At 46.7% G+C, this 21,547-nt stretch overlaps 1 protein-coding gene across 1 annotated transcript in view; it reads left to right on the top strand.

Annotated features, from left to right (window-relative positions):
* The window catches only part of NFIX (nuclear factor I X), a 144,157-nt gene extending 123,475 nt beyond the window's left edge, over positions 1-20,682 (top strand). Inside the window, 3 exon segments of the mRNA XM_030196991.1 lie at positions 715-862; positions 3,354-3,445; positions 16,919-20,682. Coding sequence (XP_030052851.1) covers positions 715-862; positions 3,354-3,445; positions 16,919-16,933 — 255 coding nt within the window. The 3' untranslated portion in view covers positions 16,934-20,682.
* Positions 20,683-21,547: the final 865 nt, after the last annotated feature.

Genomic DNA, 21,547 nt, shown 5'->3' with positions numbered 1-21,547 from the left:
GCATGTCTTGACGCTGCTCAATGTCAACATGCAGATTGCATAGAAGTAAGCGCAGAGTAAGGGGTTAATCAGCTCCAGATATTAAACATCTACCAAATCTCATGGAATAGCTCTTAAAGACCCTGACAGATGATTTAAACGATCCGTCAACCTGCAAAATTGGATTTTACTGAATATCTCTGTGTTTTCTGGAATAGATATGTATGGATTTATATTCAATTCTTTATTTAATGAAATAAGAAATGCAAGGAATTTTTTCCCCATTTTCTTAGTGATCAGGAAATACCAACCAATCAGGGCAGGAGATGGGGTGGAAATGACCAGAGGAAAATTAAAAAAAAACAGAAATGCTTTCTTATTGGGCAAGCACTCGAGTTTTGTTTTTACATTTTATTTCTATTTTTAAATGTAAAGTATTCAGCTGCTGAAGCAATTTAGATCACAGTAAGATTTTTATTTAAAAAAACCCAAAAATCAATAATTTCACCAAAAAGTTTTTAAAAAAATTATTAACAACCCCCCCCCCCCCACAAAAACCCACAAAACCCACCAATACCAGCAAACATCTTGGAAAAAGTCAAAACATACCTTCCCATCACCCCCCCCCCCCAAATCCTTCCGAAAATACAAAAAACGTCAGAGATGCTGCATCTGTAAAGTTGCCTTTTCTGTTTGAAACATCTTCATGCCTAGCTCTATTTCTCTTCTTCACAGCCCAACAGCAGTGGTCAGGGCAAAGTCACGGGGTCATTTTTGCTGCCACCCCCACCGCCTGTGGCCAGACCTGTGCCCCTTCCTATGTCTGACCCAAAATCCACCAGCAGTACCCCAGAGGGCGGAGGCTCAGCAGCTCAAGCACTATGTAAGTGGCTCTCACGACCCCTCACCCCCAACTTCCTCCACCCTGAAGTGGGGGAGGGGAGGGAGGGAGGCAAAGTCATCCAGGGGGAGGAGAGGGTTGGGAGGGTTGCCACTTCACCTGGGTCAATCCCCACCCATCCTCCTCCCTCCCACCCTAGAGAGGTTCATGTTTGACCCCATTGCATGGATGGGCTTCTAATTAGTACTGCCCCAAAGAAAAGCAGGGACTACACTTCCCACCATGCAAAGTGTGCAACATAGGTCTGGATTGGCTGTTCCAGGTTGACCCGGGTGAGGCAGCAATCAGGGTGTGGGCAAGGGGAGGCTCTCAGCTGGCTCCATTTTTCTCAAGGATGGGCCGGTCCAGCTCTGGTTTTACCAGTTGTTCCCTCCCCCCCCAAACTCCAACAGAGGGGTGAAGTACAAGTCCCAGCATGCAGTGCGTGTATACCTGTGTCTGTGTGGGGGTTGAAAGAGTGCAGGTGAAACCTGGGCTGGATCGACTTATTCTAAATGGTGTGACATCAGCTGGTGACCCTGGGCATGGGGTGGGGTTGAGGGGGTGTTGTGGAGTGAAAGGTTTAGGGGGCCACATGGACTCATGCTGGTTTTTTTTTTCACATTCAGACTTTTAATTTGGGACCATTTATCACAAGCAAACGTCAACCGTCTGCATTCCATGACTCGGGCCTGAGAGGCCACCTTACCTGGGGAAATTGGGGGGGGGGGGGGGGGAGGATTGCTTTTTTCATTTTTGTGTGTCATCTCTGCAAGGTTACAGGGACTATTTTTCATTTTAAATCTTGCCGCCGGGAGCAGGTGATTTAATAATTACAAGCAGGACAGAAATACTGGAAGACAGAGGTTAGATAGAAACACAGCTGGAATGGTGATGCTAAGCACAGAGACCCTTGCCTGGGAGGTCCAAGGACACATTTTTTAGGGGTACATTGGACAGACAGAGTCAGTCTCCACAGTTATCCAGGATATATGGAGCACCATCACTGTCAGTCCATCACTTCTCCACCCCAACCCGCTGAACCCCTGGAATACAGACCCTCTCCCTCCCCCCTCCGTTTCTCTTGTGTCTGGCCTCTTCCCCTACAAAACGGTTCATTGGCATCAAAGCCTGGGACAGGAAATTGTTGTGATTGTACTTGGGAATTTGGAGTAGGGGACCGGTTTGATGATGAGGCCCCTCTAGGGAGTTTGCTGATTATGAGACGTTAACGCACAGACCAGGGCTCCTAGGATACCTCAATTGGGCTCTGGAAGGCAAGGGGTCCTTCATCAAGCCCTCGGTGCCCCAACCCCTCACCTCTCCCTCCTTTCATCCCCTATCTCCTCAGGACGGCAGCTTCTTCTGGAAAGCTCTCCGTACGGCATGGCGGGGGTCCTTCATGTGAGTGTGTGTGTTTGCATGTGTGTGCTTGTAAAGGGAATTGGGAGTCTATCAGTCTCCCTTGCACGTTCTGTAGGGTCACGCTGGGTCTCTTAATAAGATGACAGTCTCTCAATGGATATGAGAGGTCTGCTGCTTGGTTTGGGTCTGCAAAACACTTTCAGCTTTCCCTCACATCACATGAAGGCCACCCTCTGAATCAGTGGGCACAGAGCTGCTGCCTTAAGCTTGAGAGTACCAATGTCACCACCTATAGTGCAGGAAGAGACCAGAAGTTTCTGTTGCCCACCTCAGGAGGTCTAAACTAGATAGGACCAGGTTTTATTGGGAAGAAACCCACTCCCACTCTTTGTCTTCTGGAATCTTTTTACGATGTCTTTGTTACCAGGAATTCCCTGTGGTCTGTGGGGTGACTTCTTTCCTCCTAAAGTCAGCCAGACTCTCTCCCGTCACCCCTCCAGCTCTGTGTTCCCACTAAAAGTTTGTTTCACGCAGCTCCTGAATCTAGAGGTAGCCAGGGAATGTTCTGGGGAAGCTGTAAAAGCCTGAATTAGAACTCAGAGCCATAAGGCTGGTACATTTTGAGAAAGGTGCTTCAGCAGGAAACAGGGTGGGGTGGGGGGCTCTTGTGCCCTTTCCTGAGCAGGCGGCTTTGCACTTCTCCATCAATGCCTTCCAAAATTCAGTTTCTCCATCCTCTTTCAACATTTCTTCATCTTTCATTGCTCTTTATGCATTTCTTTTCCAGCACTGGGGATAGACAGATGGGCAGAGCCTGTGTGAGCGTACGTAAAGGACTGTGTGACTGTTTGACGCAGAAAAGACAGCCTTTGTGTCTGTTAGGGATTGATGTATTTGTGATAGAGGTGTGTGTTTTGTCTGTAATTGTGTAAAGTGGCAGTGTGTATGTGTGATAGGTGAATGTCTGTGTGTTACAGGTGTGTGATTCTGTGATAAGTGCATGCAGGCATGGAAGTCAGTCCTAAGGAGGTGAGTGTTTGACAGTAAAACCTCTCTCTCTCTCTCTCTCTCTCTCCTCACTGTTTGTGACTCCCCCCCTCCCTTCCATTCCGTGTCTCTCTATATTCAGCTTTCTCAGCGGCAGCCTCCTCCCCTGCCAACCGGTTTGTCGGCATCGGACCCCGGGACAGCAACTTTTTAAACATCCCACAGCAGTCTCAGGTAAGCAGAATCTAGGCTCATGGTGTTACACAGTCACAGTAGTGGCCTTTGGTGTCACATGGTCACAGTATGGCTTTGATGTCACACAATCACTGTAGTGGCTTTTGGTGTCATGTGATCACTGTGTGGCTTTGTCACACAGTCACAGCAGTGGCCTTTGGTGTCACATGGTCACAGTGTGGCCTTTGGTGTCACGTGGTCACAGCGTGGCTTTGATGTCACAAATCACTGTAGTGGCCTTTGGTGTCACGTGGTCACTGTGTGGCTTTGATGTCACACAGTCACAGCAGTGGCCTTTGGTGTCACATGGTCACAGTGTGGCCTTTGGTGTCACGTGGTCACAGCGTGGCTTTGATGTCACACAATCACTGTAGTGGCCTTTGGTGTCACGTGGTCACTGTGTGGCTTTGATGTCATGTGCTCAAATCGCAACTTTGATGTCATACAATCAAAGCAGTGGCAACATCTCATGTCACAAGTCATTCATGTTTTCATCTAGTGATTCTCTAACTTTCCAACTGTGGTCTTATCTCACAGTCTCCCACAAATCCTTCCCTTGCCTCCACAAGGACATCTGTTACCAGTCAGGGCACATTCTTGTGACTAGCATGAATTATCAGTGCCTTCATGCCACATGTATGTAATCTCAGTGTGATCTTGAATGTATCTACTCAATCATAAGAACATAAGAGTAGCCATACTGGGTCAGACCAATGGTCCATCTAGCCCAGTATCCTGTTTCCAACAGTTGTCAATCCAGGTCACAAGTACCTGGCAGAAACCCATAGCAGACTATGGACTTTTCCTCCAGGAAGTTGTTCCAGAGCTTAACTATTTGTTGAGTGAAAAAAATATTTCCTCCTGTTCGTTCGACATATTTATTACCATAAAATGTTTCAAATGGTGAAAATCTTAGTTATTCAACTATACTGGGATTTATTTCACCGTGGCAATGAATGTGCAGATTGAATAGATCCATTCAAGATTGCATTGAGGACATTGTTTTTTAATTTTATTTATTAGGATTTATTTACTGCCTTTTTGAAAGAATTCATTCAAGGCAGTGTACAATAAGAATAAATCAAACATGAGCAATAGACAATTACAGCAGTAAAAATATTCAAATAACAATACAAAGTATGGCATGGTATACTACTTACAATGTCAACACAATATGTAATAGAACATTTTAATAGACAGCATAGGGTATAAGCAAAGATTTAACATATAGATAGGTAAGAAAGTAGGAAGAGTTAGAAAGTAAGGTGATTGATTTAAAGAAAGTTGCACACAGGGCTTTTTGTGGGGGTACTAGGGGGTACTGAGTACCGGCACCTTTTTCATTGTCTACTAAAATTGACCCATGGTCCCCAAGTTTACGTGAAAGAGCTCAGGCCCTACACATCAATCCTGCTTTGTCATAGATTCTGTGACTGGTTGCAGGGGGCCTGACCATTGTGGGGTGGGTCCCTCAGTGATCACCTCAACCCTGAAGGGTGGCCTGGCATTTGAGTACCGGCACCTTTTACGTTAGAAAAAACACACTGGTTGCACATGAGGTCAGAGAGATGGTTAAATAGGGAGGCGTGGATAAACATGTCCTGCTGCAGTATGTGCAGCCCATGTCACTCCATGGGTGTATGAGTGAGACTAACAAGTTAGTTAGTTCTTCCATTAAAGGCCTGGTTGAAGAGCCAAGCTTTCACCTGCTTTCTGAAGTAGAGATAGTCTTGTGTTAAGCGCAGCCTTTCAGGCAGTGCATTCCAGTGTGTGGGGGCTACTCCAGAGAAGGCTCATTTGTGGGTATCACATCGTATAATGTCTTTTGGCGAGAGTGTGGTTGGTGATAGTCTTTGGGAGGACCTTAGTGTCCTTGGAGGTGTGTAGAGGGTCATCTTATTCTTCAAGTACTCGTGGCCATGTCCTTTAAGATCAGACATAGAGTTTTAAATTTAGCCCTGTAGTATACTGGTAGCCAATGGAGTTTTTGCAAAAATGGTGTGATGTGGTCATGTCGCTTGCAACCTTCTATGAGTCTTGCTGCTGCATTCTGAATCAACTGGAGCTGGTGCAGGCCCTTTGTAGTCAGACCGTTGTATAGTGCATTGCAGTAATCCAGTCTTGATGTTATCATGGCATGCACAACTGCGATAAGATTTACTTTCTCGATGTAAGGAGAGAAGCAGCGTAGCTGTCGCAAATAGTAAAAGCAGCTCTTGAAGGTTGCTTGGATTTGGGGAATCAGAGTAAATGTTGAATCTAACTGTATTCCAAGGTTCCTGACTTGTGATTTGAGGGGGAGTTCGTAATTCCCAAAAGGGATTTTGATGTCGGGTATGTGTCCACTTGCATTAGGGATCCAGAGAAGCTTGGTTTTACTTGGGTTCAGACAAAGTTTGTTGTGTTTAGCCCATTCTTGAATTAATGTTAGACAGGAAATCAGTTTATTAAAGGCTGTAGATAAGTCAGGTTCAGTGGGTATGAGTAGCTGCACATCATCCGCATAGATGTAGAACTGGGTGTCCATTGACTGAATCAGCTCAGTTAGTGGCTTGAGGTAGCTATTGAACAGAATAGGTGACAGTATCGATCCTTGTGGTACCCTGCAGGTCAGTGTTCATAGTGGTGATGAGTTGTTGTCAAACATTATGGATTGTTGCCTGTCTGATAGATAGGATCTGAAACAAGCAAGTACTGTTCCATTGATACCTGTTTCTCTCAGTCGTGCTAGCAAGAAATCATGACCCACAGTGTCAAAAGCTGCTGAGAAATCTAGCAGTACTAACATCGAGGCGAATCCCTTGTCTTGGTTTCTGTGAAGATCATCTAGCAGGGATACGAGGACCGTTTCTGTTCCATAACCGGGTCTGAATCCAGATTGACATGGATCTAACCAGTTTCTCTCTTCTAACACATCAGTGAGTTGAGCATAGACTGTTTGTTCTATAAGTTTCCCTAGAAATGGGAGGTTGGAAAACTGGCCGATAACTTTCAAGTTTGTCCTGGTCAAGGTTGCTTTTCTTTAGCAAAGGGTGAACCACTGCCCTTTTTAATGCTGTTGGTTGTTGCCCATTGGAAAGAGAGGAGTTCACAATTTTTGTGGCACCTTCTATGAGGCCTACAATCTTACAAAAAAGGGGGAAACAAACCAATTCAGTCGGAGTATATAAACAACATTGCACCACACTAAACTCCAACTTATATATGCAAATATCTCTTTATTATAAATACTTGGCACAAGTATTTATAATAAAGAGATATTTGCATATATAAGTTGGAGTTTAGTGTGGTGCAACCTTCTATGAGGCCCATACTTGCCTGCTGCACTATCTTTGAAGGGCAGGGGTCGAAGGAGCAGGTAGTTGGTGGAAGGTCTCTTAGGATTTTGTCAAGGCTCTGGACAACTTTAGGTGTGAGCTGGCCCCGCCCATGGCCACACCCCCTAGAAGTTGCACACAGCAGATTTTGCATGCGTGGCTTCAGAATACCGACTAGACATAACTGTGTGAGAAGCTGCTAATTAATTCCAATTGTGACCTACTATCGCTCGTTAACGCCAACTATTAAATTCATTTACACTGCAGCTAACCTGACTTTATAAGCTGCGAGTGCAAATTTGCACACTAAGGGCCAGATTTTATATATAGCGCAGAAACCCCCCCCCCCCCCCCCCCCCCCACGCTTAGTGTTATTCTATAAACCTTCTCTAAAGTTAGGCACAGTTTATAGAATATGTGTAGCGCCCGTTCCCATGACTAAAATTTAGGTGGGACCATTTACGCCAAATAAAACCTGGTGTAAATGCCTGTACTAACTTAGGCGCAGATTGGGCATATTCTATAACCGTGCGCGTAATTTTTAGGAATGCCCACGACACACCCATGCCCCTCCCATGCCCACGCCCCCTCTTGAGATCCACTCATTAGAATTTACATGCATCAGTTTACAGAATACGCTTAGAAAGTTGCACACATAAATTCTAATTAACATAGTAACATAACATAACATAGTCTATGACAGCAGATAAAGACCTGTACAGTCCATCCAGTATGCCCAACAAGATAAATTCATTTTACATGGTATGTGATACTTTATACCTGAGTTTGATTTGTCCTTGCCATTCTCATGGCACAGACCGTAGAAGTCTGCCCAGCACTCTTCTTGTACTAAAATTTCTGAAGTTAACGTTGAAGCCCCTCAAAATTTATTCTCCAACCCATCCATATCTATTCAGTCACGATCAGGGTGTAGACCGTAGAAGTCTGCCCAGCACTGATTTTGCTTTCCAATTACCAGCGTTGCCACACAATCTTCGCTAAGATTCCGTGGAACCATTCCTTCTAAACTGGATTCCTTTGTGTTTATCCCACGCATGTTTGAATTCCGTTACTGTTTTCATCTCCACCACCTCCCATGGGAGGGCATTCCACGTATCCACCACCCTTTCCGTGAAAAATCACTTCCTGACATTACTCCTGAGTCTGCCCCCCTTCAACCTCAATTCATGTCCTCTAGTTCTACCGCCTTCCCGTCTCCAGAAAAGGTTCATTTGAAGATTAATACCTTTCAAATATTCGAACGTTTGTATCATATCACCCCTGTTTCTCCTTTCCTCCAAGATATACATGTTCAGGTCGGCAAGTCTCATACCATTTTTGTAGCTTTTATTTGCACCGCTTCCAGTCTTTTTACATCTTTAGCAAGATACGGCCTCCAAAATTGAACACAATACTCCAAGAGGGGCCTCATAAACGACCTGTAGAGGGGCATCAACACCTCCTTTCTTCTGCTGGTTATATCCCTCTCTATGCAGCCTAGCATCCTTCTGACCACAGTCACCGCCTTTTTGCATTGATTCTTCTTCAGATTCTTGGACACCATCACCCCAAGGTCTCTTTCCTGAGTCGAGCTTACTCATCTCTCCCCTCCTATCCGGTATCTCTGTTTTGGGTTTCTGCACCCCAAGTGCTTCACTGCATAGGCGTAGTTTGACTGTTTCATTTGGGGGGGGGGGGGGGGGGGAAAAAAAAAAAATGGGCGGAGCATATTAGCATATCATTTGCATATATACATATGCAAATGAATATGCTAATATGGAGGAAGGAAATGAAATTTACAGGCAAAATATCACAGATGCACATTTCAAAAAGCTGACACATTTCAATTAATAAATTATGAATAAAATAAACTTTTATTTACCATTGTTGTCTGATCATGTAGTTTTTCTATTCGCTTTGATCCCAGTGTCTTCTGTTTTATGCAGTGTCTTCTTTCCAGTAGGCTTCCCTCTGCTCCCCACCCCTCCCAGTCCCAACCATCTCTTGCTCCTTCCCTCTGCTGTGCCTGACCTCTCCAAATCCCATCCATCTCCTGGTCCATCCCTCTTCTCCCCACCCCTCGCAGTCCCATCCATCTCTTGCTCCTTCCCTCTGCTCCCCACCCCTCCCAGTCCCAACCATCTCTTGCTCCTTCCCGCTGCTCCCCACCCCTCCCAGTCCCATCCATCTCCTGCTCCTTCCCTCTGCTCACCTCCTTTCCCAGTCCAATCCAATTCCTGGTCCTTCCCTCTGCTCCCCACCCACCCCTCCCAGTCCCATCCATCTCCTGCTCCTTCCCTCTGCTCACCTCCTTTCCCAGTCCAATCCAATTCCTGGTCCTTCCCTCTGCTCCCCACCCACCCCTCCCAGTCCCATCCATCTCCTGCTCCTTCCCTCTGCTCACCTCCTTTCCCAGTCCAATCCAATTCCTGGTCCTTCCCTCTGCTCCCCACCCACCCCTCCCAGTCCCATCCATCTCCTGCTCCTTCCCTCTGCTCACCTCCTTTCCCAGTCCAATCCAATTCCTGGTCCTTCCCTCTGCTCCCCACCCACCCCTCCCAGTCCCATCCATCTCCTGCTCCTTCCCTCTGCTCACCTCCTTTCCCAGTCCAATCCAATTCCTGGTCCTTCCCTCTGCTCCCCACCCACCCTTCCCAGTCCCATCCATTTCTTGCTCCTTCCCTCTGCTTCCCACCCCTCCCAGTCCCATCCATCTCCTGCTCCTTCCCACTGCTTCCCACCCTCCCAGTCCCATCCATCTCCTGCTCCTTCACTCTGCTTCCCACCCTCCCAGTCCCATCCATCTCCTGCTCCTTCACTCTGCTTCCCACCCCTCCCAGTCCCATCCATCTCTTACTCCTTCCCTCTGCTCTCCACCCTCCCAGTCCCATTCATCTTCCCTCTGCTGCCCCCCCCCCCGCGAGGTCCAGGATCGTGACTCCGTTTACCCCCTCTCTTCCTCCCTCCCTCCGGTGCAGGCAGCAGTCTTCTTCAACCTTTCTGTGCTCCTGGCAGCGGTAGCGATGTACACGCTGCCTTCGGTCTGCCCCGGAAGCCTTCTCTTTAAGTTCCTGTTCCCACCTATGCGGGAACAGGAACTTGAAGAGAAGGCTTCGGGGCAGAGCTGAAGGCAGCGTGTACGTCGCTACCGCTGCCAGGAACAAGAAAGGCTTAGAGAAGATTGGTGCTGCCTGCGCCGGAGGGTAGGAAGAGAGGGGGTAGATAGACACGCTCGTCTCCGTCCGCTTCACTGCTTCCCTGCCCTCTCTGTCTGCGTCCCGCCTTCCTCTGATGTCATTTCCTTTCGGGCGGGACGCAGACAGAGAGGGCAGGGAAGCAGCGAAGCGGACGGAGACGAGCGCGTGCCTGCTTGTTTTTTTTTTTTTTTTTCATTCTAGCGCCAGTCCACGTCCTCGTCGTTTGGGGGGGCATTGCCCCCCCTCGCCCCCCCCAGTCTACGCCTATGCTTCACTGCACTTCTTGGCATTATATTTTAACTAAGACATATATCAAGAAACCTCTTTCTATTTAAAACTCAATTGTTCCAGTGCTCTGTGTGTTCCTAATTTTTTATATTTTAATATGCTGTGCTCAGTGGAAGGGGATATCGTCCACAGGACTTGCGTGCAGTATTCACTGCTTCAACCCCTTGTTGACCATCGTTGCACACCTCCTTCCTATCCTAATGTCTCTGTTTTTATCGTGCAACGTATACTTAGTATAGCAACCACATCCAATGCATCTGTAATAGATGTTACTACTTAGCTTGTTCCAGCGTCCACACTGCTGTCGTCTGTTAATGTTAATGTCCTGTGGGGGTCCCCATCCTTCGTGAAGTTAAAATCAAGATTGTAGTTCACTATTCCCTTAGTACGGGACTAAATTTCTCCTTTCCAGATGATGTTCCTGGTTGCCTGGTTCCCTACATGCTCGGCATGTTTCGTATTCTGCGTCCTCAGGGGAGCACCACTTGAACTGTGATGGTACTTAGCCGCTTCTCAAACCAACTGCTAAGTACTATCACAGTTCACGTGGTGTTCCCCTGAGGACGCAGAATGCGAAACATGCCGAGCATGTAGGGAACCAGGGAACCAGGAACATCGTCTGGAAAGGAGAAATTTAGTCCCGTACTAAGGGAATAGTGAACTACGATCTTGATTTTAACTTCACGAAGGATGGGGACCCCCACAGGACTAACATTAACAGACGACAGCAGTGTGGACGCTGGAACAAGCTAAGTAGTAACATCTATTACAAATGCGTTGGATGTGGTTGCTATACTAAGTATACGTTGCACGATAAAAACAGAGACATTAGGATAGGAAGGAGGTGTGCAATGATGGTCAAAAAGGGGTTGAAGCAGTGAATACTGCAGTGCATGCAAGTCCTGTGGACGATATCCCCTTCCACTGAGCACAGCATATTAAAATATAAAAAAATTAGGAACACACAGAGCACTGGAACAATTGGGTTTTAAATAGAAAGAGGTTTCTTGATATATGTCTTAGCAATAAGCGGGTAGAAACCGGACTACACCAAGGTAACCCGGAAGAGTGTATTTGATTACATTTTAACTGCCAGACCCTTGACCATTCTTCTAACTTTCGGAGATCCCTTCTCATTGTTTCTACTCCCTCCAGGGTATCCACTTTATTGGCTATTTTTGTGTCATCCGCAAAAAGGCACACCTTTCCTTCCAACCCTTCAGCAATATCTCCCACAAATGTATTAAACAGAATAGGCCCCAGCACCGACCCCTGAGGAACTCCACTGCTCACCTTCCTTTCCTCCGAGCTGATTCCATTTACCACCACCCTCTGCCACCTGTCGGTCAACCAGTTCGTATCCAGTTCACCACTTTTGGTCCTAAGTTTAGTCCTCTCAGTTTATTCACAAGTCTTCTGTGGGGGACCGTATCAAAGGCTTTGCTGAAATCCAAGTAGATCATATCATCGAGTTATTTGGTCACCCAGTCAAAAAAGTCAATAAGATTCATTTGGTAGGATTTTCCTTTGGTAAACCCATGTTGCCTCGTATCCTGTAACAGGTTGGCATCTAGAAAGTTAACTATCCTTTCTATCAGCAGCGACTCCATTATTTTTTAGTTAGTGCCAATCAGTGCCAATAATTGCTTGTTATTGGCCAATTATCGGCACCAGTTGGCTTGTTAATTAAGTTATGCGTGCAATTTGGCCGTACTGCCAAATTTGCTTGCGTAACTTTAGTCACCATGTATAGAATCCCAACGTAAATTTTGATGCCCATCTTTATTGAATTGAGGGGGGGGGGGGGGTTGCATTGGGGTAACCAGCTTGTCATGTTGGTTCTAGGCAGGTATGTTACCAGATGTGCCTGCCTGTGATAGGAATCCCCTTCCAACATCCATTTTGGGGAAAAAGTAAACTATAGATGTAGGAAATCTCTGTCAAATGTCTTACAGTAAGACACAATGGAGGTAAATATGTGGAGACAAAAAGAGTGGAAAAGCTTGGTGAGAAACTTAGGATGAAACAGTGAAGTTGCCAAGTTAGCCAACCTGGAAGTGAGAAAGTTTTGAAAGTTAAATCTGTGGGGCTCTCTAGTGGCCGACAAAGAAAAGGGAGTTAGGGAGTGGGGGAGAGGCTGTTCTTGAAAAGAAGCCTTTCTCTCCTCCTTCATCCCCCCCCAAACCATACCTTCAAGACCAGGCCCTCACATCTCCCCCCCCCCCCCCCCGCCCCCCCCCCCAGTCACGTCTTCACTGTCTGGTTTCCAGCAGCAACCAGACATGTCGTCACACACCCAGTTGAACTTGGACTTGGGAATAGTGGTGTTGGCTGGGGGGGGGGGGGGGGTGGAGAGACAGTTAGCTGGAGTGTGTTGAAGATGCCAAGAGCCGGGGTTGGTTGGAGGCACTGCCGCTGGGCGGGAAAAGGAAGTGGGTGAGTAGGCCTCGGGCCTGCGCTGGGAGGGGAACATTAGGCCTGGCTCAGGCTTTCAGGCCTGCCAAGAGAGTTTCAGCTGGCAAAGTGTGAAGGAATGTGGTCATGTTACATAGAAAGAGAGAGGGATTGGGGAGGGGTGAGGGAAGGCGGTACAGAATCTTTTCACTTTTAAAGTTTTGTTTTTCTTTTAATTCTTTTTTCTGGTGGTTTTCCCATACTGTTAAAACAAAAAGCTGCAAGGCAACCCTGATCCCCTAATTAAAAAACAAATGCCAGCGCCGTCTGTGCTCTCCGTTTCTGGAGTTTGAGACCTGACCCATGGCCTGTTTGGAGAACACTACCCGTAAATGAGCCAAGTTTTTTTTTTAAGGGGGGGGGGGTTGAATTGGTTTGGGTTATTTTTGCTTCTTCTAGGAGAGTCCAGCTGGAAAGGCTGAGATGCCAGGCCTGGGCCTACTGTCGCCAAGGCAACAACAAAATGCTCCCCCCCCCCCCCCAAAAAAAAAAAAAACCCTTCATGCCAGATGGAGGGAGCTAGAAAGGAGAGAGAGTAGAATTAATATTTTCATAGCAGCCTGGTTTCATACAAGCCAAGGAAGGGCCTGGCCTGCTCTGCAGAGCTGGCAATGCAGGTCATATGTTGGTGGGAAGAGGTCTCAGGAGGTTTTCTAGAGATTTCCTCCCCCTCCCCTCATTTTCAGCTGCTTCTGGGTGGGGGAAACACTAGGAAATAGGGTTGACAACTGTGTCCAGAGTTACCCAATAGGGTTGATCCAGTCCTGGGTTTATTCTGTTGCATGCAGGGTCTTGCAGTTCTGATTTTACTTTCACATTGCCTATGAGAAGCAAGACTACATGGCCCTGCATTCAACAAGGTAAAACCAGGACTGGATCAAGCTCTGTCAGTCAGGCCCCTCCATTACCAAGTAACCATTGCCCATTCCCTGCACAGAGCATGAAACAACTTCGCCGTTCTCTCGTAGAATTAATATTCCACCCCATAGAGTCTGGTCTCTCCCCACTTGCAGAAGAGTTTTCTTTGGCATGCTGAGAAATTCTTTTTCTAATTGCTTCTGTGTCTCCTCTCTCAGATTTTTTTTGGAGGGAGGGGGCGGAGGTGGTATTACTGTCCCTAAACAAAGGCCGTTTTGTACTGAGTGTCTGCTATTGTAATTTGTGCTGGCAGGCAGCAGGGAAGACGGAGGGGGAGGAAGGGAAAGGATCCTCCTTCCTTCTCTCTCCTGCCAGAAGATATGTGTTAACTTTCCCTCCAGTCCCAAGCCAAGTCAGTGTCCTTGGGGAGAGCAGCTAGGGTTACTTCCTCACTCCAGGTCAACCAAGTGGTTCTGCCTCATGGCATGCTGGGAACTGTAGTGCAAATTTTACCCCCCCCCCCCCCCCCCCCCCGCACATCATTTTCTCTGTCTGTCACTGGAAATCCTCCATCTTAGCTCCACTGACTGGGGTCGTTCCCCCCCCCCCCCCAATTAAAGAACATTAGATGGCATTTCAGACTACGGTTGCCAACTGGATCTAGATTCAACTGACACTTTGATCCAGTCCTGGGAGCAGGACTTGTAGTTCTGATCTCTCCATTGCATTCCCTAAGAAAAGCAAGACTACAGATCCCTGCATGCAATGGGGTAAACCCAAGACTGGATCAACTCGGGTGGGGGTGGGGGGTCTGGATCCAGTTGGCAATCTTATTTCAGATTCAATTAACTTTATTGTTATTGACAATTTTACATGGGTTGCTAAAGAACTAAATTTCTATACACAACTCATCCACATATATTCAGAGCTGTCTTACAATATATGCTTGTTACACCACTATCATGTCTTATCACTATCATGTTACCCAAGATCCTTCTGTAATACTAAATGTCTATTTTCTAATGTATTTCCACTATTCATGATTATTGTAAGCCACATTGAGCCTGCAAAGAGGTGGGAAAATATGGGATACAAATGCAATAAATAATAATAATAATAAAATAATACATGCAGTACTGGTGAGGGTCAACACTGTAAAGGGGGGGGCATGAATTAGGACAGCAGAGGGATCACCTATTGACATCCCATATGGGTTAGTCAAGAGGAAAAAGAGCACTGCAGCTAGAAGGGGATGAAGCAGGGGCATAGCCAGACCTCGGCAGGAGGGGTTCCAGAGCCCGAGGTGGGGGGACACAGTTTAGCCCGCCTCCCCCAGCCGCCGACCCCCCCCCCCATCATCTTTTACCCCCCCCCCCCCCGCCGAAGCTGACCCCCCCCTTCCACTTTTGCCCTCCCCTCCCACCACCGACCCTCCCCCGTCGCCGCCACGTACCTTTGCTGGCGGGAGTTGGGAAGTCTTCAGTGCCGGTCTCCGGCGCCTTCGCTGATCTGTTTCTGACTCCTGACGTCCTGCGTGCACGTCCTGTATGGGGCTATATATAGGACGTGCACACAGGACGTCAGGAGTCAGGACTGACAGAAACAGATCAGTGAAGGCGTTGGAGACCGGCGCTGAAGAAGACTTCAGCTGGAGGGGGTTGGGGACCCCCGCCAGAAAAGGTACCTGACGGCAGCGGGAGGGGAATCAAAAGTGGCGGGGGGGGGGGTCGAAAGTAGAGGGGGCCAGGGCTAAATCTGTGGGAGCCCTTGCCCCCATGGCCCCACCTAGCTATACCCCTGGGATGAAGATTCAGCCACCTGTTTACAACCAAGTCATGCCCTGTGATTTTACTGAATTTAGGTATTTTTTTTGGTAGTGGAAGTATTTCCTGTTCCTTAGCATTTTCACTTTTTAAAATTCCTGGCTTCCTTATCATGGGCTCCAGGTGCCCCCTAGTGACGCCCTGTGGATTTGCATGATCGGAATTCGCCTCTTATAGGGGGTGGAGGCTTTGGGAGGGGTGCGCCACGTGGTTGCAGCTGTCCCTGCTGTGCAGTAGACTAGGGTGGTATTTTTGCAACTCTGGTGACCCCCACACAGCCAGCCTGGTTTTCAGAAATTTATCTGGAAATTTATCTGGTTATGGATCTCCTAAATGCCCAGCTGGATGTGTGTGTGTGTGGTGGGGGGGGGGGGGGGGGGGGGGGGGGGGGGGGAATGCCAGTGTCATCCTGACAGGTTGAGGAAGCACTGAAATAGGCTTTCTGTTATCCTGTGAGGCATCTTGTCCCTCACTTCCAATAACACTGACCCGAACACTGAAGCCATGTTTGAACGTCTAACATGTTCCATTGTGACTGGTGTTCATCTGACCGTTGCTGACTGAAATTTCCGTCTGTTGAGAAAGTTCATTACATTATCAGGCAGCCAAAATTTGGAATGCTTCGCTTTTGAATATGAAGCATCTTTCTTCCTGTGTTTCTTTTTGGAAACACTTGAAAACTTATCCTTTTACCAAACATTTGATTAACGATCGGGATTATTGATATTACTTTACTGTGATTCTCATTCCCAGTGTTTGAATTGTCTGGTTCTTTTGGTGTAACCTCCCCTCCCCACCTTTTTGGGTTAAGCTGAGATATAAATTTAAGAAATATATTAGATTAAAAGTTCAGCTAACGGCTGCTGGCAGTGGGTTGTGGGGGGGGGGGGGGGGTAGGAGGGAGTCAGAAGAAGTCATTGAAAATATCCTGACAACTCAACCTATTTACCCAAGATATGTTTGCCAACATATTTACATATGTAAATTTTACCATAATTTTGTATTCTGAACCATTAGACATTATCAGATATATTAAGCATGATTTTATTATTAATATTCTGAAAACCAGACATAAGAACTATTAGCTTGGGGCCCTTATCTTTCTCCAGATGGTAAACTGGTCTTACCATGGTTTTCTGCCTAGAAGTTTTCCTCTGGTTCTGACTCTGGGCTTCCCAAATTTGTTCTAGGATACCCCCCCCCCCCCCCCCGGGGGGGCAACACCTTTCATGAATATGTATGAGCTAGATCTGCACGTTTGCTGACTAGCTGTGGCCTTCTGCAACCTGTCCTGGGATGCCCATAGCCCTGATTTTAGCCCCACTGCATGCTGGGGGCTGTAGTTCCTCGGTGTGTGAGACGAGCAAGAGATGCACCTGCGGAGGAGATTTTAAAACCAGATCTTATCAGCCTGACCTTAATGAAAACTGAGGAAATGCATTTCTTTTTTATTTTTTTATTTGGTGCATTTAACCCTAAAAACAGTCCCTGTTTCTCGTAATGTTTATAACTGTTGCATGTTTTTGTCTTTTACAGTCCTGGTTTCTCTGAGATCTTCAGAAATTTACACTTACAAAAATAAAACAACAACAAAAATGAAACAAAAAAATAATAATAATAAAAACAAAGAAATAAGGAAAAAAGGCTTACCGAACAAGAAGAAGAGAAATAACCTGCAGCAAGTCGTATCGTCAGCTCTCAGAGCTTCTTGGACTGTCCAGGAGCTGGTGGAGTGCAGGAAGATGTCCTGTCTCCTCCCTCTGCAAACCCCAGACACACCCCGCCAAAAGATAACACAGACAACATAAACCAAGAAAAGGGAGATTGAAGAAGATGAGAAAAGTACGGCTGTGTCACACAGGTCATGCAGGAAAGGCCTGCCTGGTTCAGGGCTGAGACAGACTCATTACGCACATCAGGATTCTGCAGACTCACGGCCCCATCTTTTCATCCTCTACCTCCATCTCACTGTGCCGAGTGGAAAAATGAAGGAAAGGAGGGACCTGTCCACACAAAGGGAGCTGGCGTGCGAATGATTGGGGGATCCTTATCTTTCTCTACCCCCGGAATATGGTGTAGTTTACAGCCGTGAAGAGGGTCATTTTAGTGAGGGGAGAAGCTCCTCTTTCTATAACCTGGGGAACCCACAGACGTGGGGGAGGGGAAGATGTTCTAAAGAGGTTTTCCCCATTGGGTGTCTAGTTGGGGACATGCTTAGTACATTTGAGCCTTGGACTGTCACAAGGCGAGATTTGCTATAGATGGATTCTGACTCCCTAACCTCTTTCTGCAGCCCTCCCTGTGCTCTGGAGAAAGTAGGTGCAAGTTGAAGGAGGCATGGCTTCTCCTCTTTGTGGCTGCCAGTTGGGGTTACCCCATAGCTCCATGTCAGTTGGGAGAGGCTGGGTCACGCATAAGCTCCTTATTGTGCAGGTCCCTATGGCAGGGTATGTTTTGGGATATAAGTTCTACAAACACAGGACTTGGCCACTTTCTACCAGCATGGAGCTACATGGTAAGGTAACCCCTACCACCAGCAAGCAGAGGGCAGTCATGATCCTACTACTACTATTTAGCATTTTTATAGCGCTACAAAGCCTGTCATGGCAGCAGCCATTTTATTTGGAATCTTGAGATACAGTCCAGTCTTGATTATCCAACCTTTGGTAATCTAACCATCCGGCGTATCTGACAGACGCCCCCCCCCCCCCCCCCCGGTGACATCATCACATTTATTTCTATTAAAAACTTTGGTTGTAGAACAATTTTTGAAAATCGGGAACTCTATGCCTTTGTTGACGCATTGTCTGAGAGGTTTATGCAGTGTTTTTCCGTTTCAGTTATCCATGACATTACATTCTGTTTTATATCCCGCTATTATCATCTAAGCGGGTTATGTATAACAAGAGAGCTAGGACATTCTCCTAGGATATTATTAGCAAAAGGTAAATAGTCTTTAGACTTTTTTTAAAGGAGAGATACAAATGAGAAGAAAGTTGTATGGTAAGCTCCTTCCATAGACGTTCTGCTTGAACAGCCAACAGTCTATCAAAAATTGAAAATCTCCTTATCCCTTGTTGCTGGAAAAGTAAAAAAAAATAAAATAAAACAATATCACCACTCCTGGCTCTTTGAAATGAAACAAAACAGAAATGAGTTAATAGATAGCTAGAAATTTGACCATGTAATGTTTTATAAAGAAAACACGCAAATTTGAAATTTACCCAAGCCTCTATAGGCGACCGATGTAATCTATTGTGGAGAGGAGAAACACTGTCATATCTGGGAAGGCCATAGACCAATCTGAATCCATATTCTGCACTGTCTGAACTCTTACATTACAATATTCAAGTGATGAACGTATCGATGAATGAACCAACCGTTCAAACTGAGTTGGCCCCATTTAGCTTGGATAATCAAGACTGTACTGTATAAAGTGAGGTTAAGGCTGCTGGGCTCACACAAACTTCCTGGTGTACTGGTGACATCACTTCCTGTTTCCAGGTTCCACAAAACCACTGTGGGCTTGTATGAGCTTGTGGCATATTTCTGGCCTGCAATCGGTCTAGCATTTCATTTACAGGCACAAGAGACCCTGGGGAGGGAAAAAGGGGCTATGACTATCCAGTTTATGCCCCGAGGCGTGTTCGGTTGATTGGTTAGGGGTAATTGTAAAGCACCAGCAGCGAGTGGGAATTTTTGTTGGGTAACTAATAGGGCTGTACCGAATAATCGTATTCGATTTGATTTGGCCCACATAGCGCCCCAGTTACATTATTCGTATTCAGCCCAATAGCGATTTAAATTCAAATACGAATAATCCTGGGATCTACTGTGCCAAATCCTACTGAAATAAACACAATCTCTGATTTCACCTTGCTTCTTTTCATTATTTGTATTCGGCCGAATGATATTTTCTATTATTTGTACTCGGCTGGATAGTAAGATATGTTATTCGGTACAGCTCTAGTAACTATTGCTCTGATATCCTGAGCTTTTCCTATGTTGTTCTCTGGACAGCCTGACCAGCAGGGACAGAGAGGTGACAGGATCCTTTTGAGGGGAAAAAAAGGACCAAGGCTGCCCTTTTCACTGAACATTTGCACCTCCCACACAGGCCATTAGATGCGTGACAGTTCAGTATAGCCGCTACAAAACAACAGAAACATCGCCCAGACCCCTGGCTCCTCTGTTGAGCCAGCTAACACCCCAGTGTGTCCTCACTTGGGACAATCAACTCCTTCCATACGTCCACTGATTCCGCTCCCCAAGCCTACTTCAGTCACGTCATCACAACTGCTGTCGGCCCCACAGATTAATGTTACTCTGCGGACTAATACAACCATCCCTATGTCAGCCACATAGAGTAATGTCTCTCTGTAGACTGATACACCCATCACCGTGTCACCCGCACAGATGAAGGTCTTTCTGTAGACTGATACACCCATCCCTGTGTTACCTGCACAGATGAAAGTCTCTCTGTAGACTAACACCTGCCCCTATGTGAGCCACGTAATGTCTGTCTGTAGACTGAAAACACCCATCCCTATGTCAGCCACGTAGAGAAATGTCTATCTGTAGACTGATAACACCTGTCCCTGTGTCACCCACGTAGAGAAATGTCTACCTGTAGGCTGATAACACCCATCCTGTGTCAGCCACGTAGAGAAACGTCTATCAGTAGACTGATAACACCCGTCCCTGTTTCAGCCATACAGAGTAATGTCTTTCTGTAGACTGATAACACCCGTCCCTGTGTCAGCCACACAGAATAATGTCTCTTTGTAGACTGATACACCTGTCCCCGCGTCACCTGCTGTGGAGCACTGAAGACTGAAATGCTCTTTATAATATAAGAAAAGTCCTTCCTTTGACTTGGTTGTGTTGCGACTGTAGGTTGGCTTCATTTTTGGTTTGTCTGTAAAATGTATGTGTGTGTGTTTAAATTGTATTAGTTTTTAGGATGGGTGGGGTGGGGTGGGGGGTGGGAAGTCTTCTCAGAAACTGTTTCCCCCTCCTTTCATGATAGATAAGCCTGTATCGTCTGTCCTAGTCTGAAACATTCAGTTTAGTTTAAGGCGCTTAAACGCCAAAAGGAAAAGGGAGAGAAAACACAAGCAATTGAAGCCATAGGTCCCAATGAGTAGGATCTCTGTGCTACACGGCACACGGACGCACACACGAAATTGCTCATCTGTATGTAATATATTAACCAGAAGGTCTGGATTTTACCAATCCCACAGACCCAGGCTTTTCTCTCCAGAGACCCTCTCTCGTCTCATCAGGGCATTGTTAGTTAACGGCTTACAAAATTTAAAGAACAACTTAAAAAGAAAAAAGGTTAATAATAATCTGAAATTTGTAGCACCATAAAGTAGTTTAACTGGTTCCAGCAGACAGTCTCTTATAGTAAGAGATGACACATGTTGCACTACCCCAGGAACTGGCCAGAGACAGGCGGTTTGATGGAGATGTCCCTTTTCACACATCTGTTGATGAGGTTCCGCTCCCCTGCCAAGCAGGACTATGAATCCCAGAATGCAATGGGAAGGACTACCTTCCCCACTCCAGACAAAACTCTGCCCTTCCCTGTAGAGCCACCTGTCCCCTTATTCTGAAGTGAGCAGCTCTACTCCTGGAGTGTCACAGATGGGTGGGGGTGGGGGGGGGGAAGGAAGGACGGGGAGCGTTATCTCTGTGATTTTCGGTGGAGAACAACCAGATTCCATCTGCAAAAAAAACAGTGCAGTTACGTTGATGGTTTTGCATTTATGTTCCTGGGGGGGGGGGGGGGGGGGAGGTGAGCAGGGTTGTTTTTCATGCATCCCCCCTTCTCAATTGTTGGGACTTTCTGTCTAACTTCATGCCGGCCCTGGTTTTCTTCTGCTTCTTGCTGGGTCCTGGTCAGGTGCCCTGTTACTCCTGGACCTCATTGTGAGAGGAGGCAAGAGGTGGATTTTGGCCCTTTATGAAGCTTTGAATAGTGGCAAACATCAGTCCTGAGGCCACGGATGTCACAAACACAGCATCTGTCCCTTGATATGGAGCATCTATGAGGTGTGGTCTGCGCCAGTTTGCAGGTCTTCAGTGGCTTCCAGGCCGTTAATGGTGATGTGTCTCGCCCTCACTTGACTCCGCCTGCCCCACTCCTCACCCAAATCAAAC

Source organism: Microcaecilia unicolor, chromosome 3, assembly GCF_901765095.1.
Source record: "Microcaecilia unicolor chromosome 3, aMicUni1.1, whole genome shotgun sequence".
In the NCBI taxonomy this organism is placed as follows: Eukaryota; Metazoa; Chordata; class Amphibia; order Gymnophiona; family Siphonopidae; genus Microcaecilia; species Microcaecilia unicolor.
The sequence above is the reverse complement of the archived record's forward strand: the minus strand, read 5'-3'. Positions and strand labels throughout refer to the sequence as shown.